Below are 21,119 nucleotides of genomic sequence, written 5' to 3' on the forward strand. Positions count from 1 at the left end.
TCTTCTTTCTTTCTTTCTTTTTTTTTTTTTTTTTTTTTTTTTTTAAGAAATTAATACTTTTATTCACCAAGGATGGATTAAGTTAATAATTAAAAGTTTATTAAAAGTTAATAATAAATAATTTACATTGTTATAAAATATTTATATTTTGAATAAACACTGTACTTTTTAAACTTATTCATGAAAGAATCCTGAAAAAAAAAAATCACAGGTTCCAAAAAATATTTGGCAGCACAACTGTTGATATTATCCAACATTGATCATTCTAATAATAAATCCGCATATTAGAATGATTTCTGAAGGATCATGTGACACTTAAGACTGGAGTAACAGCTGATAAAAATTCAGTTTTTCATCACAGGAATAAATTCTATTTTAAAGTATGTTAAAATAAAAAACATTATTTTATATTGTAAAAACATTTTGCAATATTACTGTTTTTTTTCTATATTTTTAATCAAATAAATGCAGCCTTGATGAGCATAAGAGGATTCTTTAAAGACTATTACAAGTCTTACTGACCCCAAAGTTTTGAACGCTAGTGTATATTTAAAATATATATATATATATATATATATATATATTTTTTTTACGCGAAGAGTGAATATCATATGTCCCTAATAAACACCAAAAGTAATCCATACAACTCGTGCTCTATAAATTAAGTTTTGCCCTCTGTTAAAGGGATATCTCACCCAAAAATTAGTCATAATGTACTCACCCTTGTGTTCTAATGTCCTATGCCCTTCTTATATTAACAATTAACATAAAGCTTTTAATTAACATAAAGCTTTTAAAAAAGACGCAAAAGTATCCCAGAGTCATCCCATGCCATTTATTTCAAGTGTTCCCGGGGTATACCATAGGGTTTGTTGAGAAAGAAACTGAAATATAAAATATTATTTGTGACCTTGGACCACAAAACCAGTCATAAGGGACCAGTCATTTTTATCTGAAAGCTGAATAAATTCCATTGATGTGTGGTTTGTTAGGACAGGACAAAATTTGGATGAGATACAACTATTTGAAAAATCTGGAGTCTGAGGGTGCAAAAATATCAAAATATTAAGAAAATTCCCTTTGAAGTTGTCCAAATGAAGTTCTTAGCAATGCATGTTACTAATCAAAAATTAAGTGTTTATATATTTATGGTAGAAAGTTTACAATACATCTTCATGGAACATGATCTGTACTTAATATCCTAATGATTTTTAGCATAAAAGAAAAATCGATAATTTTGACCCTACAATGTATTGTTGGCTATTGCTACAAATACCCTGGTAATATACTAGTTAATAGTCTGTTGGATTTTAAATTGTGTTGGATGAAATATGAATCTTACAAGATTATGTCTTTTTAAATTTACATTTAATTATTCATCAGATGCTTTTATCCAAAGTGAGGAATATTACAAGCAATTAATAGTCAATATTTTTACTCATCTATTAACTGACAGGGTGTCTCTCTTTCTTTTTTTTCCTGGTTGCACTGGCTCATGCAAATACTCAAAACTCTGCTAATTTAAACAAAGACATCCAAATGTTGAATAATACATTGCTGTGCAATAAGAAAAAAACGTTTTCAGAAAATGACTGCTTGGTAATAGATCTTTGAAGTTATATGCCAAGATGAATTAATAATTCAAAAGTAAAAACAGTACAGTAATTCACCTAAAATAACATGCACACAATGCAATGTTTATTCTCTGAAATTGGTAAGGCTGGTCACTAGGGGTCGCCAATGTCACAGAGATCAATTGCATTAACACTAAACTGTGTGTGGCCTTTAGACAGCAGATCCATGCTTACATAGCTATTACAGAAAAAATCAGAATGTGTTCTAAAAAAAGGAATTTTAATTTTTGCAATTATTATGCATTATTCCTTAGATTAAAATAATATGAATGTTATAATTTGTAACCACAAATAAACAGTCACAAGGGGTCAATTTTTTGAAGTTGTGATCTATACATCATCTGAAAGCAGAAAAAAGAAGCTTAATGTGTGGTTTGTTAAGATAGGACAATATTTGGATGAGATACAACTATTTGAAAATCTAGAATCTGAGGGTGCAAAAAAAAAAAAAAAAAAAAAAAAAAAAAAAAAAAAAATCAAAATAATGAAAAAAAATAACCTTTAAAGTTGGCCAAATGTAGTCCTTAGCAATGCATATTACTTATCAAAAAATAACTTTTGATATATTTACAGTAGGAAATGTACAAAATCTTCATGAATCATGATCCTTACTTAATATCCTAAATATACCCATGCTTATGAGTGGTTTTGTGGTCCAGGGTCACATATAATGTTTTCATAGAATTGGGGAAAAATCATGTAGGCTATAAACCTGAAGTAAGTAAAATGTTGGGATGTATTAATGCAAAAAATGAAATGCAAAAAAAATGTCATTATTAATTTAGTTATTTTTTAAACATTTTATGATAAAATGTGATATTTTTTCCATATCGTCATAGTTTAGTGCACTGAACACATATCCAACTGAATTCAAGAAACATCAGCCGTGTGTAAAGCACACAAGACCCTTGATCTTGCCTCAGCATCTCTGTCTGTGTCTCTCTGTGGGGTTTAAGGGCTTTAGTCTAATAGCTCCATTAGCTCAAGCCAGTGGCATTAAGTAGCATAACAGCACAGACTGCTTTAACCATCAATAACACGCGCTTTACTCACAGTGCTTTCTTTCTTAACATCAGAACAAAAAAAGTCATAAAAAGCAAAAATAAGGTGCAAAAACAAGCTGTACTAATGTGCTCACCCTCAAAAAAATAAAGCTACTCACTGATACAAACACATGCTTTCGTCTGAGTAAAAGACCCATCTGTGTTGAACAACAGTTACATGCCATTTAACAACTCACGCTTTGTTTTATCCATTGTTTACTTCTTCTGTCAAATCTTCCCTTTTGAAAATGAAAGCATCTGTAACTGTTGCCCATTTTCTGTCTGGAGCACAAGAGATTCATTCACATGTGACTCACATGTGAGTCTGGTATTAGGATGTTTTTCCAAGATACTTTTTAGTTTAAATTAGTTGTAAAGATATTAGTAATCATCACTGTTCTTGTTTTGTTAGCAATCTAGAATGCATTTTGAGCCACAGTGCATTATGGGATCACTTTTACCATAAAGGATATTATGTGATGCTGCCTTAAAATTTGGCACCAATAATGCCATAAATCCTGCATAATGTAGGCAGCTCACTAGATACTATTAAGTTTGTATCTTCATGAAAAGAATCAGTTTTATAATGCATAAAACACATAAAGCATATTCAAGCAGTACAGAAAGACAAAATTGTGGCGCTTTTCATTCGTGACCAGTGACTGTTTTTAGAGTGTTTCATTCATGTCCAAAATTTCACTTAGTTTTCAGTGCTGCTCAAAAGCAGTTTGGCTAATGAGGCCTGATATGAAACAACAGACTACGTTATGGCTCATTACAGCACGCACAAGCGCACTGCAAATGAGACGGGATGCCAGGAAGACTTTCCTGTAGGAGAGTCTCAGATGAAAGCAAAGTTCTGTGGAGGATCTGCAGCAGAGACGATCAAAGAACAGACGTAGACACACACACGCGTGCTCGCGGTGGGTTTGGTGAGGTAATCTGGCGCATTAACACGTTTGAAACGTTCCCTGTGATCCACCTCTGCTCTGTCATCTCTGAGGAAAACCCCCTCATCAACATGACTCGTTCTTTCCAGGCCTAAAAAAGAGTGTGAGCTTTGTATCTGCTCTCGTTCCTTGTGTTTTATCTCGGTAATTATGTCTAAATGTGAATTCCTCCAGACGGATGGAGCTATTGAGGAGAGGTGGCTCTGTTTCAGCCTCAGGGGAGCAGATGTGAAGGTGTTCGATTTCGGAGAATGTTAAACATATATACATGAACACACACTGAAGTCTAATCCTGTAGGAAATAAAATGACAAATGACGTCGTTTAAATATCGCACTCATTTTTCCTTGACAATAGGAATAAATGGGGATCAGCGGGAACAAAGACCCCATTAACTTCAGAAGACAGTCTCAGATTTGCCAAGTCTACAGGCAAAGTTAGAGATTGCAATATGAACACATTTCTCAGCAAATTCTTAAGTTATGCTACCCACATTAATTTTATAGCTTACTTATCTAAATTGCATCAATTTTTATTTCGCCAAAGGAATAGTGTTGCAGTGATTATGTATTTTTTAGGCAACCCCAGAAGTTAGCATGACCCTGGTTCCCTTGACAAAAACCAAATGGTATTTTCCATTGGCTTTGTATTGTTTCAGAAAATAGTGATGTTTTTTTATGTAGCTAATAGAATAAAATATAGATTTTGGCCTACAAAATACCACACACTTGCAGCACTTTATTTCAGGAGAAACATCTTTTTCATCTTGTCATTCTGCAAGTTACAATTTCATGCAAGAGACTGTCTTTATGAGGAAATCATTGAACCATTCATTCAAACGATTCGTTCAAGACATCTGATTAATTCAGGAAAGAAGCAAGAAACTGTCTTTATGAGTGAGTCATGATCATTCACTCAGCTGATTTGTTCAAAGCACTGATTCAATCATGGACGAAACATGATTGTTTTTAAGAGCGAGTCATCAAATCATTCATTCAACTGATTCGTTCAAAACTACGAATCCACTCAGAAACTAAACAAAACAACTAGGAGTAATTCTTGATCTATTGCTTATATTGATATTGATATTGCTTAATTATTAACAATAAATTAAATAGATTTTCAGTGTATTTTTCCATGAGTGTCAAAACAAGCATGCTCTGAATTACCTTCCATTCCCTGAGTCACAAGTCACAGGACAGAGGAGTAAAGAGTAAAGATCAAACCCCCAGCGGACCAGTGAGTAGATCATCACCAGACAATGCTGACCTATTTTAATGTTAGAATTACCTTAATTGCACTCTCTCTGACGCACACACGGACACACACACACACACAGTCTGCTGTTGTGCTCATTGTAACTCCACACCATTTCAAAGACAGCCTGAGGAACATGATTAAAGATGCGGCTTTATTGGACACAGATTAAAGTGAAATCGCAACCCTTTTTACTTTCTAAATACACATTCACTTAATGTCAAAAACAGACAAAAATCTATCTATCATCCATCCATCAGTCTGTCCGCCCCTACATCCATCCATCTATTGTCCATCTGTCCGTCTATCTATCTATCCATCTATTGTCCGTCCATCCATCTATCCATGTATGTATCTATCTATCATCCGTCTGTCTGTCCATTCATCCATCTATCTATCTACCTATCTATCTACCTATCTATCTATCTATCTATCTATCTTCTATCTATCTATCATCGTCTGTCCGTCCGTTCGTCCATCCATCCATCCATCTATCTATCTATTTATCTATCTGTCTATAGTCCATCCATCCATCCATTCATCTACCTATAGTCGATCCATCTATCTATATATCTATCATCCGTCTGTCTGTCCGTCCGTCCATCCATCCATCTGTCTATAGTCCATCCATCCATCTGTCTATCTATCTATCTATCTATCTATCTATCTATCTATCTATCTATCTATCTATCTATCTATCTATCATCTGTCCATCCGTCCATCTATCATCTGTCTGTCGTCCATTCATCCATCTGTCTATGGTCCATCCATCCATCCATGTATCTATCTATCGTCTGTCCATCCGTCCATCTATCTATTCACTGCTATCTATCTATCTATCTATCTATCTATCTATCTATCTATCTATCTATCTATCTATCTATCTATCTGTCTGTCTGTCTGTCTGTCTATCTGTCTGCCTGTCTGTCTGTCTGTCCATCCATCCATCTATCTCCATAGTCCACTCAGTTACTTTTATTTTTTAAGTAGTAATTTTAGTTATGTTTCTGTCTATCGTTTTGTTATATGTCTATCTATGTGTCTAAACTTGCTGCTTTTAGAAGGAAACAAATGAAATGTCATAACAAGCGGAGGCCATTTCCCAGATCTTTATGACGAGGACTGTTCCCGTGGACTGTGTCTACAGGGAGATGGGCTGATGGGGGAATGAGGGGGTGTGAGAGGGTTTAACCCCCCCATTTCTGTTTCTCCTAAAATCAGTTAATGTGCCAAGATCCCTTATAAGATACGATCTCAAGCCTTGCGTGCACCTCCTCCTGATTTCCCGGGTTCTGCAGGAAACAATATCTATTCTTGTTGGGAGTTTGATCGCATGTCATTTTTATGTGAGAAAACCAGCCTGCTGCATCAGTTCTCATGATGCATTATGGGAACTGGTCCGTTTTTTTTTTTTTTTTTTGCTTTGAGCCTTGAAGGTGCATATTAATTTGTATGACTGTCACACTAACAGATAAATGAATGATAAATAGTCAGATATATTATTTAAGGATTCATTTGCCAGGTTGGTTACCCCAAAGAACACTGTCTTTTTATACAAAAAATAGCAAGGTATACTATTTTATTATTATCTTTTTGAAAAACAAATTATATAATAATAAATAAATCATTCTTTATAGAAAATAAAGTATATTAAATTAGACATTAATTTAGAGCTATAAAATGAATGTAGATAGCAGTGATGATTTTGAGATCTTGTGACTTGTGATCAAAGACTTTGCTGTCTGGTTAAATCTGAGCGCAGCTGAGACATTTTATAAGATCATATGATATATATAAAAGATTACCAGGAGAAAAAACTGACAAGCAGGAGACCAAAGCAAAGTCTCTATTTGGTTGGTGTCTCCTGTTGTCCACATATTTAGGGTGAGTTTTGATGAGATGTTAATTAGATTATTGTTACTCATTCTCTTCTGTCTTTCCCCATTACTTTAAATCAGAAGAAGTCATCTTTGGTCTCTGTCCACTCATGAGTGGGAATGTGAGAATAATCATCAGTTTTTGGTCCCTGTGGTCTCTGTTTCACGGTCTCTGTGTGGGAATCGTGATTTTGGACACAGTTTCTCTTTCCCATCCCAGTCTGTTTTTCTCCGGTCCAGTTAAAAAATAGTCCCGCGCTCACGGGCTCCCGAAGCAAACCGGTTCCAGCCCGCTTGCTGCCTCTTCTCACGGAGGCTGGGAAGAGAGAGGTCAGTACAGTTGTAATGGGTTTCGTATGGATGCAGGTACCAAAGGGCTCCCCCATGACCCAGGAAGTGGTTTCCATGAGAAACCAAAGCCGCTTTTGACAGTCCCCTGTTTTTCCAAAATATATCAGCTCTTGTTTGTCTTTGTATGGCTTTTTCTTTTATGTGTTTTATACCAAGTGAAGCTGCCTTCCCACAGCCGCAGTTAATAAAGAAGTTGTTTTTCAGAATATATAAATATATACACTACTGTTCAAACCCTGTTGAGGTTGTTAAGGTTTCTGTTTTTGAAAGAAGTCTCTCACCAAGGCTGCATTTAATTTATCAAAAAAATTACAGTAAAAACTGTACTATTATTTTTAATTTTAAGGTAATGTTTTAATATATTTTAAAATAAAATGTATTCCTGTGATGCAAAGCTAAATTTTTAGCATCATTACTCCAGATTTCAGTGTCACATGATCCTTCAGAAATCATTTAATATTATTATTATCATCAATGTTTAAAACAGTTTGTTGAGGAAACCGTGATAGATTTTTTTTCTGATGAATAGAAAGATCAAAAGATTGTAACAGTATCTATATCTTTACTGTAATAACTAATTGGGATTCAATTAAAATTTCACGATAAAATCATGTTAAATTTGCTTATACTTCAGTTGTTTATCCTGGCTTATCCTGTGACTTTCTCTGGCATGTAGCTCTGACCGATGACTAGGCCTCATTTCACTTTTTAAAACCCCCTTTGGGAGATTATATAGAAAAATAAGAAAAAAGATAGGAGATTTTCCGATAAACCTTATGTGTTTATGAAGTTTGCGTTAGAAAGAGCAAAACTTTTTGCATCACGGCCTGTGTATTAGTATTTCCCTTGAGGTTTAGTTAATTAAATGCTTGCCGTTTATCTGCGCTCTATGGGAGAGTGACTGCAACATTAATATGTTAATATTGTAATTGCTGTTTTAACAATGTGAGAGCTGATATTATACAGTATGTATAAGCATATGCCAAAAAAAAACAAACAAAAACAAACAAAACAAAACACAACAACAACAAAAAAAAACAAAACAAATAGGCCTACACATCTTGAGAGTCTGAAAGCATTCCCTGCATGATGAAGCCTATTAGAATATATCCCCCGATATTTCAAGTTATAAAAGCAAAAATAAACCTGCATGTTTTTTTTTTTTATAAGATATTATACTTTTAAGCAATACCACACAATAAAAGCAAGGGTGCCATTCTGATGATTTAATACAACAGTTCAACAAACAAGAATTTAATACTGAGTTAGTGACATTTTAGACACAATATTTTCTGTTTTGTATATTTCACAAATGAAAAGAGTTATAAACAAAGTCAGAGCAGGAATTTGAGCATCTCATGGCGACACTGGTGTTTCATTCCTGAATTAATCTGAGTCAATGATTCATTGATCCATTCGTAAAGACAGTCGCTTGCTTTATTTCTAAATTAATCAGCCATTTTGAACAAATTGTCTGAATGAATAATTTAATGAATCACACATTAAGGGACTTGTCGCCATCTAGTTGCGTTTTAGTGTCAGATTTATTTATCCATGACAGATCTAAGGGAAATACTGATACACAGGCTGTGATGGGAAAGTTTGCTCTTTCTTATGCAAACTTCATACACATGAGGTTTATCGAAATAATCTCCCATCTTTTGCAAGTATTTTCCTTTAAACTTCTAGTTCTTGCTTAAGACATTCCCGCTGCAAGCACGCAAATACGCTCTCAGCAAGACATTCACTGTTTCTCAATTCAAAGAATGCAGATAAATTCGCTAGATAAGACCCTTCATCCTCGGCTGGGATTGTTTACAACCGCATTTGGGGTCGTTTGAAGCCGCATTTAAACTGCATTTTGGAAGTTCAAATTTCAGGCACCATAGCAAACATAATTTCTTTACGACTGAAGAAAGAAAGACATGAACATCTTGGATGACAAGGGGGTGAGTAAATTATCTGTAAATTATTCTGGAAATGGAGTTCCCCTTTAAGTATTGGAATTGAACTTCGGCGGTTAATGATGACGTACAGCGAGAACACAAGGATAAGAACGCATATTGAGAAACGGCCATTATTTAAATCTGTATTCTGTAGCCTCTTTGTTTAAAAATGATGTTGAATCAATTATTGAGCAAATACATAACCAATCAGTGCTCAAAACTGTCTCCTTACCTTAGCCCGATTCACAACGGTCGTTGGTCTTTGCGTCATTACGTCACGTCTGTACACATAAAGAAGTCCCGGCTAGTTTTATCCTTTGTGGATGCTGCAGGTGGTGGATCACTTGTAGCCTCTTCTTACAGCAGCTGCAATAATTAAAACTTGTCTTTATTATACAAACCCGATTCCACAAAAAGTTGGGACACTCTACAAATTCTGAATAAAAAAGGAATGCAATAATTTACAAATCTCATAAACTTATATTTTATTTACAATAGAATATAGATAACATATCAAATGCTGAAAGTGAGACATTTTGAAATTTCAGGCCAAATATTGGCTCATTTTGGATTTCAAGACAGCTACACATTCCAAAAAAGTTGGGACAGGTAGCACTAAGAGGCTGGAAAAGTCAAATGTACATATAAGGAACAGCTGGAGGACCAATTTTCCACTTATTAGGTCAACTGGCAACATGATTGGGTATAAAAAGAGCCTCTCAGAGTGGCAGTGTCTCTTAGAGGTCAAGATGGGCAGACGACCACCAAGTTCCCCAATGCTGCGCCAAAAAAATAGTGGAGCAATATCAGAAGGAGTTTCTCAGCGAAAAATTGCAAAGAATTTGAAGTTATCACCATCTACAGTGCATAATATCATCCACAGATTCAGAGAATCTGGAACAATCTCTGTGCCTAAGGGTTAAGGCCGGAAAACCATACTGGATGTCCGTGATCTTCGGGCCCTTAGACGGCACTGCATCACAAACAGGAATGCTACTATAATGGAAATCGCAATATGGGCTCAGGAATACTTCCAGAAAACATTGTCGGTGAACACAATCCACCGTGCCATTCGCCGTTGCCGGCTAAAAGTCTATAGGTCAAAAAAGAAGCCATATTTAAACATGATCCAGAAGCGCAGGCATTTTCTCTGGGCCAAGGCTCATTTAAAATGGACTGTGGCAAAGTGGAAAACTGTTCTGTGGTCAGACGAATCAAAATTTGAAGTTCTTTTTGGAAAACTGGGACGCCATGTCATCCAGACTAAAGAAGACAAGGACAACCCAAGTTGTTATCAGCGCTCAGTTCAGAAGCCTGCATCTCTGATGGTATGGGGTTGCATGAGTGCATGTGGCACGGGCAGCTTACACATCTGGAAAGGCACCATCAATGCTGAAAGGTATATCCAAGTTCTAGAACAACATATGCTCCCATCCAGACGTCGTCTCTTTCAGGGAAGACCTTGCATTTTCCAACATGACAATGCCGGACCACATACTGCATCAATTACAACATCATGGCTGCGTAGAAGAAGGATCCAGGTACTGAAATGGCCAGCCTGCAGTCCAGATCTTTCACCCATAGAAAACATTTGGCGCATCATAAAGAGGAAGATGCAACAAAGAAGACCTAAGACAGTTGAGCAGCTAGAAGCCTGTATTAGACAAGAATGGGACAACATTCCTATTCCTAAACTTGAGCAACTTGTCTCCTCAGTCCCCAGACGTTTGCAGACTGTTGTAAAAACAAGAGGGGATGCCTCACAGTGGTAAACATGGCCTTGTCCCAACTTTTTTGAAATGTGTTGATGCCAAGAAATTTAAAATCAACTTATTTTTCCCTTAAAATGATACATTTTCTCAGTTTAAACATTTGACATGTCATCTGTGTTCTATACTGAATAAAATATTGAAACTTCCACATCATTGCATTCGGATTTTATTCACAATTTGTACAGTGTCCCAACTTTTTTGGAATCGGGTTTGTAATAGACAGAGTCTCAAATGGTGCATGACGGTAATGAAACGCATGTAACTGACTGAAATTAGATCATATTCTAGTTTTAAATGTGCATCTGATTACAGATAGGTGGGATTAACGTTACACTATTACAAAAGATTTGTATTTCAATGAGAACGAATTCTAACCAACATTAAATTTACGTTTAAGAAATTAGACTGTACAAAAATCTACAGATACACACTAAATACACATAGTCATGCAATGTTATTGTTGTTAACATTACCAATTTGAGAACAAAGTATAACTTTGTAATACTTGCACGGTTTCACATGATCTGAGGTAACTTTGTGATCATTAGATTTAATCCCCATTGGTAGCACGGTTTGTTGTCAAACTTTGTTTCAGTTGGTCAGAACAAGACTGAGAGACATGTTATTTACTTGTTCAGGCCACATTTTCCAGTGAAAAGTCTTATTTTGGACACACTTCCAAGACGTAGTAGTATCTGTAATTCTGACAGTGAATATCCACACGGGTGACTGACCGCCCACACACACCTCAAAACATGAGATTCATCAAAGTATTACAAAGTTATACTTTGTTCTCAAAAACGTGCTGACGCACAACCCACGTAAAGAAGATAATTCCGCAAATAACTGCAAATGCAGGTTTTCGAACACAGATGGCGATAAAGAGGCAAAAAAATCCCAAAAATATTGAGATATTATTTTTACCTCTCTAGATAGATTTGTGCAATAACAGCATGTTCCCTACAATGCCAAAAACATGACAGTAGCGTCCTGTTGAAATGCAGCACACACCCGTCAACTCTGTCATATTCACTTAACACGACTCATTAGGTGAATTCACTGTCTATATTTACATCCTGCTGAGGGTGATGCAAGTGACCGCATCCAATTTAGTCTTTTCCAATAATTACCTGTTCTGACAGTAATGCCTGCTGCATGACAGGTTTGGAAGAGTGGCTATGTTTACATTCGCATGACATTTGAACACGGTCCGAGCAGCAGAACTCTGTGTTGGTGTCTTGAGGGCTTTCAGGCTTTACAGTTCAATCTGATGAACCATGCAAATCTTCACACATCCTTCACATTATGTGTAGATATCGAGCAGCTGCAGTTTGTCAGGTGGAAGGTGTGAAAACTGAGCTCAGCTATGATTGTGTGAAGTGAGAACTTGCTAGTGTGAACCTCCTCTAGAGTGACAGAAAACACGTACACACACAAACTTACTGACATTCACTTAGAACAGGAAGGTCTGTGAAGACAAACTTTGAATGCTGGCTTGAGTGTTTGAAAAACAAACGTTGGCATTTGAGGGTTATAAGCAAGAGATGTGTTTGACAGTTTAATTTGAGTATAGCACATTTAGCAGAGTAAAATTGCAATGATTCGTGTAGAGTGGCATTTTCTAGGCCACTTACACTACTGTTCAAATGTTTGAGGCCTGTAAGATGTTTTTTTTGCATTCAAATGATTTCAAGACAGTAAAGACTTTAAAAATGTTACAAAAAATTGTTTTAAATAAATGCTGTTATTTTGAACTTCCTATTCATCAAAGAATCCTTAACAAAATGTTCAAGTGTCACATGATCCTTCAGAAATCATTCTAATATGCTGATTTGTGTTTAAGAAATAATAATAATTATTTTAAATATTTAAAACAGTTGAGTACATTTATTTCAGGATTATTTAACGAATTTCTATTCATAAAATAATCCTGAAAGAAATGTACTCAACTGTGATCCAAAGATTAGCATTTATCTGAAACAAAAAGTTTTTTTCTTTTTTTTGTTTGGAAAGAAATGATAGAAATTAATACTTTTATTTAGCAAGGATGCTTTAAATTGATCAAAAGTGATTATAAAGACATTTATAATGTTACAAAATATTTCTATATCAGATAAATGCTGTTCTTCTGAACTTTCTATTCATCAAAGAAGCCTAAAAAATTATACTCTGCTGTTTTCAACATAATAATAACAATGTTTTTTTGTTTGTTTTTTTTGAGCAGAAAATTAGAATATTGAAATGATTTCTGAACAATCATGTGACTGGAGTAATGATTCTAAAAATTTAGCTTTGAAATCACAGGAATAAATTACATTTTAAAATATATTCACATAGAACTATTTCCGAATTTTACTGTTTTTGCTGTACTTCCGATCAAATAAATGCAGGCTTGGTGAGCAGAAGAGACTTCTTTAAAAAACATTAAAAATCTTACTGCTCAAAAACTTTTGACTGGTAGTGTAACAATATAAAATAGTAATATTTTACAATATTATTGTTTTAACAGTATTTTTGATTAAATAAATGCAGCCTTGGTGAGCAAAAAATAACTTTTTGAAAAACATTAATAATCTTACCAACCAATGACTTTTCAATATTTTTGTATTCATTTGTTTATTGTATTTTATTTAGTATTTAGTTTAGTAAATATATTTTGTGTAGACAACTCTGTAGTCTATATAAAGCTACATCCTTTTAAAAACTAGAAGTCATTTCATTTCTGTCTGTAAAACTATTTAAGTGACAAAAAAACATGCATGATCTCAAACAAATGACACCATTGAAATGTGGAAATATTGAGGAAATTTAATTTACATAACTTTTTTGCATTGTAAAATCAATGGCTGAATTACAAAAAACATGAACAAGTAAATGAAATTCAAAATCACAAGCAAATCCTGATCTTTTTTTAATTAAAATGCATAAAAAACTACATCATTAGCACACAATGAAGGAACAAAAGAGCATATTTCAGAACCAAAATTACAAACGTACAACGAGTGAAAAAGACCACTTTTTTTCAACAAGAGTGTGTTGTGCTTTTTAGCTCTTTCAGCATGATCAGAATCTGTGCATTTTACAACACCACCGACTCATGGGAACATTTGGGTTGCGTTCCAAAACCTACTGAGCTTTGTTTCTGCCTAAACAGGCTTCCGCCATCAAATAAGTAACTCATTTGGAACGCTTCACATTGGGAGAAACCCACAAGCATAATTACACACATTTTGGTAGAGATTCTGTGCTGTGTATGTAGGGAGCTCGCTACACTCTTAAAAATAAGGCCCTGTTTACACTAGTGCGTTTTCGTTTTAAAATGAAAACGATCCTCATCTACACTATTGTTTTCTCTGCGTTTCAGAAACGATCTCCGACTCCGTCTACACTCTTTGCTTGGAGCGGTCGAATGATGCATCTACCTGCACATATCTATGGGTACAAGATTGAGCATGATGTCATTGCTTACATGGTCATCAAGGATGCACAGATCGAATGTGGGCAGCCACGCCATCGTGGTGTAAACGACAGGCGTAACTGTAGCAAAAGTTAAGTGTTTAAAACAAAAACGCACTAGTGTAAACGCAGCCTAATGCTTCTGAAAAGGTGTTTTTGGTTCATTCTTAAAATAATGTGAAGAACTTTTGGAACGATTACAAAGATGTTAAAGCTTCTTCACGGAACCACCAATAAGCAACCTTTATTTTTAATAGGTTTTGGAACAGAGCCTTGACTGTTCAATGCAACACACAATAACGATCAGTATTAACACAGTGGAAATAAATAAGTTTTTGGTCTTGTTTTGGGCCAGCAAATCTTAATCATAATCAGCGATCACAAGAAGCTCTTTGGTTTAAATACGACAGGATTTGATATCCACAGACATGAACAGATCCAGACCGAGGCACTGAGAGAGAATCATCATACGACACGTCAGAATGGCAGAAGCAAGGGGTTTCTATTTCCCAGAAGTCCTTGCAGGAGAGAATCGACTCCCGCTTGTAACAAGACCAGCTCACATTTTGAATCCATCTTTCCTGTAGCCCGCAGCTGTAGGCGATAATCAAGCAGGGGCACAATGGGAAGGAAAATAACCGCCCACATAAAGGCATCAAAGCGGCCGTGAATCAAGCAGAACACGGCCACTTCTGCTTGGATAACAAGGCCTGAAGGATGACCAACGATTGCGAAAGGGGATACGTCTCTCTTCATCCATCTTTCTACTCATTTCCTTTGCTCTTTTAGGGCTCTTGGCCCTCAGGTGATGGCAGCAGGTGTGAGCATGGGAAAAACCTCTGGGTTAAAGGCTGAAATATTCACTTACACCTGTTACGTGAATGTATGTGTGTGTGTGTCATGCCCACTTTACCCTCCTTGTATGAGCTTGTGCATGGTTTTGTTATTCAAATAATCAAGGGCGATCTCCTTTCAAACGTGCCCAATTATTGTCTCAGATTTCAGTCATTCCAAGAACAAGGTAGGAAAAATAGACCCATAATGTAGGTGCTTAGAGCAACATATTTTTCACACTTTAGAGACGTGGAATGACAACAGGTGATTGTTGGGCTCTTTGGCTTGTGAGGCCTTTCAGGCACATGACTAAATATCATGTGCAACTCAATCTGGTAAGAATGTCTCCATTATGCGTTTAACCAGGACGTAGAACCTCTTAAATAATGTTTTAGTGCATTAAAGCTGCATTGGAAAAACATAGATATTACATTAAAATTTTTTGTATAATTTAGAAGGAATATATTACAGTAGCACAACTTCCAATTTTATATTAAAACAAAGAAATCGAAAAAAGAAAGGAAATTAAGAAATGTTTGTGACCCGGAAACGATCCAAAATAGGAATGCATCCTCTTTGGCTCGAATAAATAAAAAAATTAAAAAAATTAAAACACAACCATACAAATGAGCTCAAACAAATCACATAGTCTGATGAAAATCATTAAAAGCGATCAACACTGAAAAAAAAAAAATAAAAAAATTACTCTAAAAGCTATTTAAAAAAAAGTCGAGTTTCAACGAGTTCAAAGACAAATGAATTGTTTGTGATTTTGGCATGAAGCAAGACATGACAGAAAGGGAAAAAAAACATAAAAAATCAAACGCCTGTCTGTCTTTGGATTATAGACACTGTTTTATGTTTCTACAAATCTCACAAAAACATGTCCAGATCACATTTCGCCATAAAATTGAAGCAAAAAATATTTTTGCATAAGAAAATGATGCCTACGTTTATGTAAATTTAAATGATTTGCAAATGAAATCATATTTCATCTTTTTTTTTTAACATTGCAAAACTAAAAACTATTTTTTGCATTATATTAATAAGAATTTAGGCATCAAATGTGCATATATTTTGATAACTAAGCATCATTTTCTTCATGCAAATCCAAATTTCTCATTTCAAATATGACCTGAATGTGTTTCTGATATTCACCCTAAAATCCGTTTGAATGAAAAACCTCGCACGTGTTTTACATGATCACATCTCACCATTTCAAGATTATTTTAGTAAGATGGAAAGTACCTGAAACTTGTGGGTAGCATTTGTTTATCATCATATTTACACATTAAAAGTCCCACAGTCCTGCAGCTCTGTGAAGCTCTTTCATACTGTCTGCTCGACAGGTTTTCGTGGTTGCGAAGCACTCTGGGAATAATAGCTTTCAGGCAGATTGGTTTGTAAGGCAGGATGAATTGGCTTTTTTCAGATACAGGCTCACTGGAATATGTCCTGCTTTTCTTTTCTTTGGTTTTTCAGCTTTTTTAGTAAGAAAAGTCACTGATATATTACTATAGGATGCCTTTTCTTATTTTTCAATTATAATCTTTGTATATACACCTCATTTTGCTGTGTCCTCCTTTAGTTTTGATCCACATAGAGTGTCCGGAGCAAAAGGTCTCTCTGGTTATTGGATCACTTTGGTTGTTTTATAAGGAATTGACATCTTATAGAAGGATGAACAAACAAAACGATCAAACATGCAAGACTTTTCACCTTTTCTCTAAATTTTCCACTTCTACTCTCAGTCTTTCCGCGTACACGTTTTCTCAATAAGGCCTCCAGACGGACTCGTCTATGCGTGTCGATGCGCTCATGGCTGTGGGCGAGTTGCTGTGGCTGCCGTCGGCGTCGACCCCGTCGCTCTGGTTGCCGAGGCTGGCGTTGAGTAGGCTGTTGTTTCCGCCCGTGGCGCCTCCGGCTCCGCCCGCTGCAGTACAGGACGTCAGCATGCGGGTGGGCGACCTGTCGCCTCCCGATCCGGTGCCGCCGGTCGGAACCATGGAGAACTGGTAGGAGCCGGATCCGGTGCCGTAGTACAGGTGGTACGGCGAGGAGTTGGTCTGGAAGTGGGAGTTCTGGTTCTGGTTGCCAGGGTAGGGAGGCGGCAGGTAGGTGTGGTAGCGGCTGGAGGTGGGCATCCCGGCCACGCTGAGACCGCCGATTCCAGTGCTGGACGGGTTAGCAGAGTAGGTGAAGGGACCCGGATAATGCATGTGTGAATCGGAGAAACGAGGAGCCGTTAATGGAGACAGAGACGGGAAAGACGTCCTCTGTTGGAATATATCTGTACCTGAAAGACAAAGACAGAAGAAAGTGTCAGATTAACATTTGAACAATAAAAAGTGTAACAGAATGCAGGTCATGTAAACAAGATTCAATGCATTTTCCATTATTACAATATAATTTAAATTATTGAAAAAATTCAAATCAAAACTGAATTAAAGCTAAGAAATAAAACAGATTATTTACAAAAAATGAAATAAATTGTATTTATTAATATATATATATATATATATATATATATTAGACAGCTTCTCTGTCTTTGGATTGTAGAAAGTTCTTACAAATCACATTTCAGCCCAAAACCAAAAATATATTTTTTGCATTAAAAAGTAATACATTTAATAAACTGTTTATTAAAATAAATAAAAAATTTCTAAATGTTTGTGAATGGCTATCTGTCTTTGGATTATAAATATAGCTTTACATTTATACAAATCACAATTCACCATAAAATCAAAACAAAAAATATTTTTGCATAAAAAAGTAATAAATTCAATAAATTGTTAATTAAAATAAATAAAAAATTCTAAATGTTTGTGAATGGCTGTTCTAATGCTAATTCTAAATGTTTTGAATCTGTTTTTAGATTATAAATATAGTTTTGAATTTTTACAAATCACAAAAAATATTTTTAGCATAAAAAGTAATACATTTAATAAATTGTAATAAATTAAAATAAATAAAAAAAATCAAAATGTTTGGGATCATCTGTGTGTCTTTGGATTATAAATATAGTTTTACATTTTTACAAATCACAATTCGCCCTAAAATCAAAACAAAAAATATTTTTTGCATACTAAATAAAATGTATATATATATATATGTAAAAAAATTGATTTAGACTGATTTGAAAAGTTAATTTTAAAAAATTGCATATGAAATTATGCCTATGATTTTTTTAAATGTAAATGATTTTCAATTGAAATAATACTTTTCCTCAATAATAAGAACAAGACTTATAAAAAGAAAATTTGAACAATATGTATACAACAAAAAGAGTAATGATATGTACACAAAATTCCACATATTTGGAATATATTATATTTTAAATATATTATATTTAAAATCTTGCACTACCATATGACATGCTAACATTAGATTACCATTATATTAATATAATATATAATTTAATGTTAATATATTTATATTAAAATACATTTAAATCAAATGCCTCTGAACCCTAATGACAAACTGATCTTGCGCCACCTAGTGTCATCTGTGAACTCCACGTGAGCGCCTGATAAAGTGTACTGGTAAAACCAGAAAGTGTAAGCATAGCATTATGAGGCTGGGGAGGAATAAGATGATGAAGACTGGTATGCTCTGACGTCTGAAGTTTCGTTTAGGATTCAAGTCCTGTGCGTCACGACTGTACGAACAGGTGTAAGGCAAACGTCTGTGCACCTGCACACAAACTGCTGCCTGTTTCTGCCAGTTAGTTCTGTTTTCTGGCTCGATGTGTCTGCTTATTGCCCACATACGAGCAGGGGCTGCCGGGATACTGGAGCAGGCTTTGGCATGCCAGCGCCTGAGGGAGGAGAATGCCGTCTGTGCGTGCCACTGACTCGTTTAAAACGTTCTCCCCCCGTTTGTCTGGGGCACTGGGTCCATTTGCAAACAGAAACAGAGAAAGAGAAAAACATACAGTTCCATTTCAATTTCCTCAGACCACGCTCTCGCTCTCTCTTTCTCTTTCTCTCAGAGGGGTGTTGACTTTCACTTTTACCCATTTGGGGGGCCAGAATCTTGCAGTTGCACTAAGGAAGCTTCAAGATTTCAGCTGCCATTGATTTAACTGAAATGGCCACGAATTCCTGTCAAGTCTCCATAGTTTTACTTGTGTGCACACACACACACACACACACACAAACACATGCATACACACACATACACCATACGAGATTAATTACTAAAAGCGGAAATCTGACAAATGAGTTGAGAAACAGCTGCAAACCAGATATAACACCCAAACTGTAGACGTTGTTTACCCTCATTACCCTCACAGACGCATATTCACTCAGACCCAGTGTCGCCCTCTAGTGCCTGACAGTATATTAACAACACAAAAGTTTCCCGAACAGGGGTCTTCAACCTTTTCAAGCCCCTTGGTAGATAGAAACATATTGTTATTGTTATTATTAAAAAAGAGAGTTTAATTTTAAGCCTGGCTGATGATATCTTGATGTTGTTTACATCACAAAACCATTAAAAACACACTATTCACCGCTTCTTCGAAGACCAGTGATCTCGAGAGAGATACTAGTTTGCTGTTTCTCAGCATAACCAACTCACACATGATCTACATTAGTCTCAGTGGAAAAAAAGATCAGGAAACCATGTGGTATAACCCATAATTTGGCGACATTTTCCCCTTTTAAATATAACAGTTTGATGTTTCTGACAACATATTTAAGAGAGTGAATTCCCTTTTTAACCATTAAGAGGCATTAACATAGAGGTAGAATTTTCTCACTCAGTATTTTTTACTCACTGGCGTTCTCATGTTTTATAATAATATCAATATTACCATTAATATTATTAAACGTGTTAGTATTATTAAACTCTGTTATTGGGAAAATAACAGACATTAATATTAATCAACATGATATATAAATATTAATAAAAAATAAACATTTCAGCAGAACCAATATTAATATTTAACATTAATATAATATAAAAGCATGGTTTGAAGTTTCTGACAACATATTTTTGTCCACACAATTCAAACAGAAGTAGGTTTCTCTTATACTTTATTTTTATGGCTTTTCATTATGTATTTTTATTATATTACACTCACATGTGCTTTGTCATGCTAAATATGAATATTAATATTAATACAAATTGTTATGGGAAAATAACAGACATTTCTAAAGAAAAAAATCTTAAATATTTTATGATGTCTTTTTATTATTATTGTCTTTTATTATATTACACTCACATTTTCTGTGTCATGCTAAATATTTATATGAATTTTAATATTAATAAAATTGTTATGGGAAAATAACAGATATTTCCATATAAAAAAATTATATTATATTTTAATTCTATTAAAACTATTAATTAAATTGATATGTGGGAAATAACAGACATTTCTAAAGAATTTTTAAAAAAATATTTTTATTATGTCTTTTATTATGTTTTTTTAAGTTATGATGTCTTTTTATATGTTTTTTTTTTTTATTATGCTACACTCACATTTGCTGTGTCATGCTAATTATTTATATGAATTTTAATATTAATAAAAATTGTTATGGTAAAATAACAGATATTTATAAAAATTATAAAATATGTCTTTTTATTATGTGCTTTTTAATTATATTACACTCACATTTGCTGCGTCACGGCAAATATTTATGTGAATTTTAATATTAATAAAAATTGCTATTTGGAAAATTTGACATTTTTAAAGAAAATATATTGAATAAATATAAATAAATTAATATGAATTAAAAATGGTTAATAGGACAAGTTCTGCAGAAAAAATATTAACATTAATTTTATGCCAATATTAATATGAATAAAAACTGTTAAGGGACATTTGGTCTTGGTACAACCAAGGCATGATGACTACTAAGGGGACGTCCTTCTGTGAAGTCTATTGCATTAACAGCCCTGGTACTTTACAACTGAGGTGTAAAAAGAGCTTTTTTTAAAGTTCAGCAGCAATTTTTCCAAATGAAAACAAATGGAAAAAAATCACCCTATCAAATG

General features: G+C 34.7%; 2 protein-coding genes across 4 annotated transcripts in view; both read right to left on the reverse strand.

Annotated features, from left to right (window-relative positions):
- Nucleotides 1-21,119, reverse strand: part of LOC127175047 (oocyte zinc finger protein XlCOF15) — a 217,168-nt gene that overhangs the window by 149,716 nt on the left and 46,333 nt on the right. The gene's annotated exons all lie outside the window — the stretch shown is intronic.
- The window catches only part of runx3 (RUNX family transcription factor 3), a 67,358-nt gene continuing 59,966 nt past the window's right edge, over nt 13,728-21,119 (reverse strand). For all 3 annotated transcript variants that reach the window (XM_051125869.1, XM_051125868.1, XM_051125867.1), the window contains one exon: nt 13,728-17,415. In XM_051125869.1, coding sequence (XP_050981826.1) covers nt 16,892-17,415 — 524 coding nt within the window. In that variant the 3' untranslated portion in view covers nt 13,728-16,891. The remainder of the gene's footprint in view (nt 17,416-21,119) is intronic.

Source organism: Labeo rohita, chromosome 13 (genome assembly GCF_022985175.1).
Source record: "Labeo rohita strain BAU-BD-2019 chromosome 13, IGBB_LRoh.1.0, whole genome shotgun sequence".
Classification (NCBI taxonomy): Eukaryota; Metazoa; Chordata; class Actinopteri; order Cypriniformes; family Cyprinidae; genus Labeo; species Labeo rohita.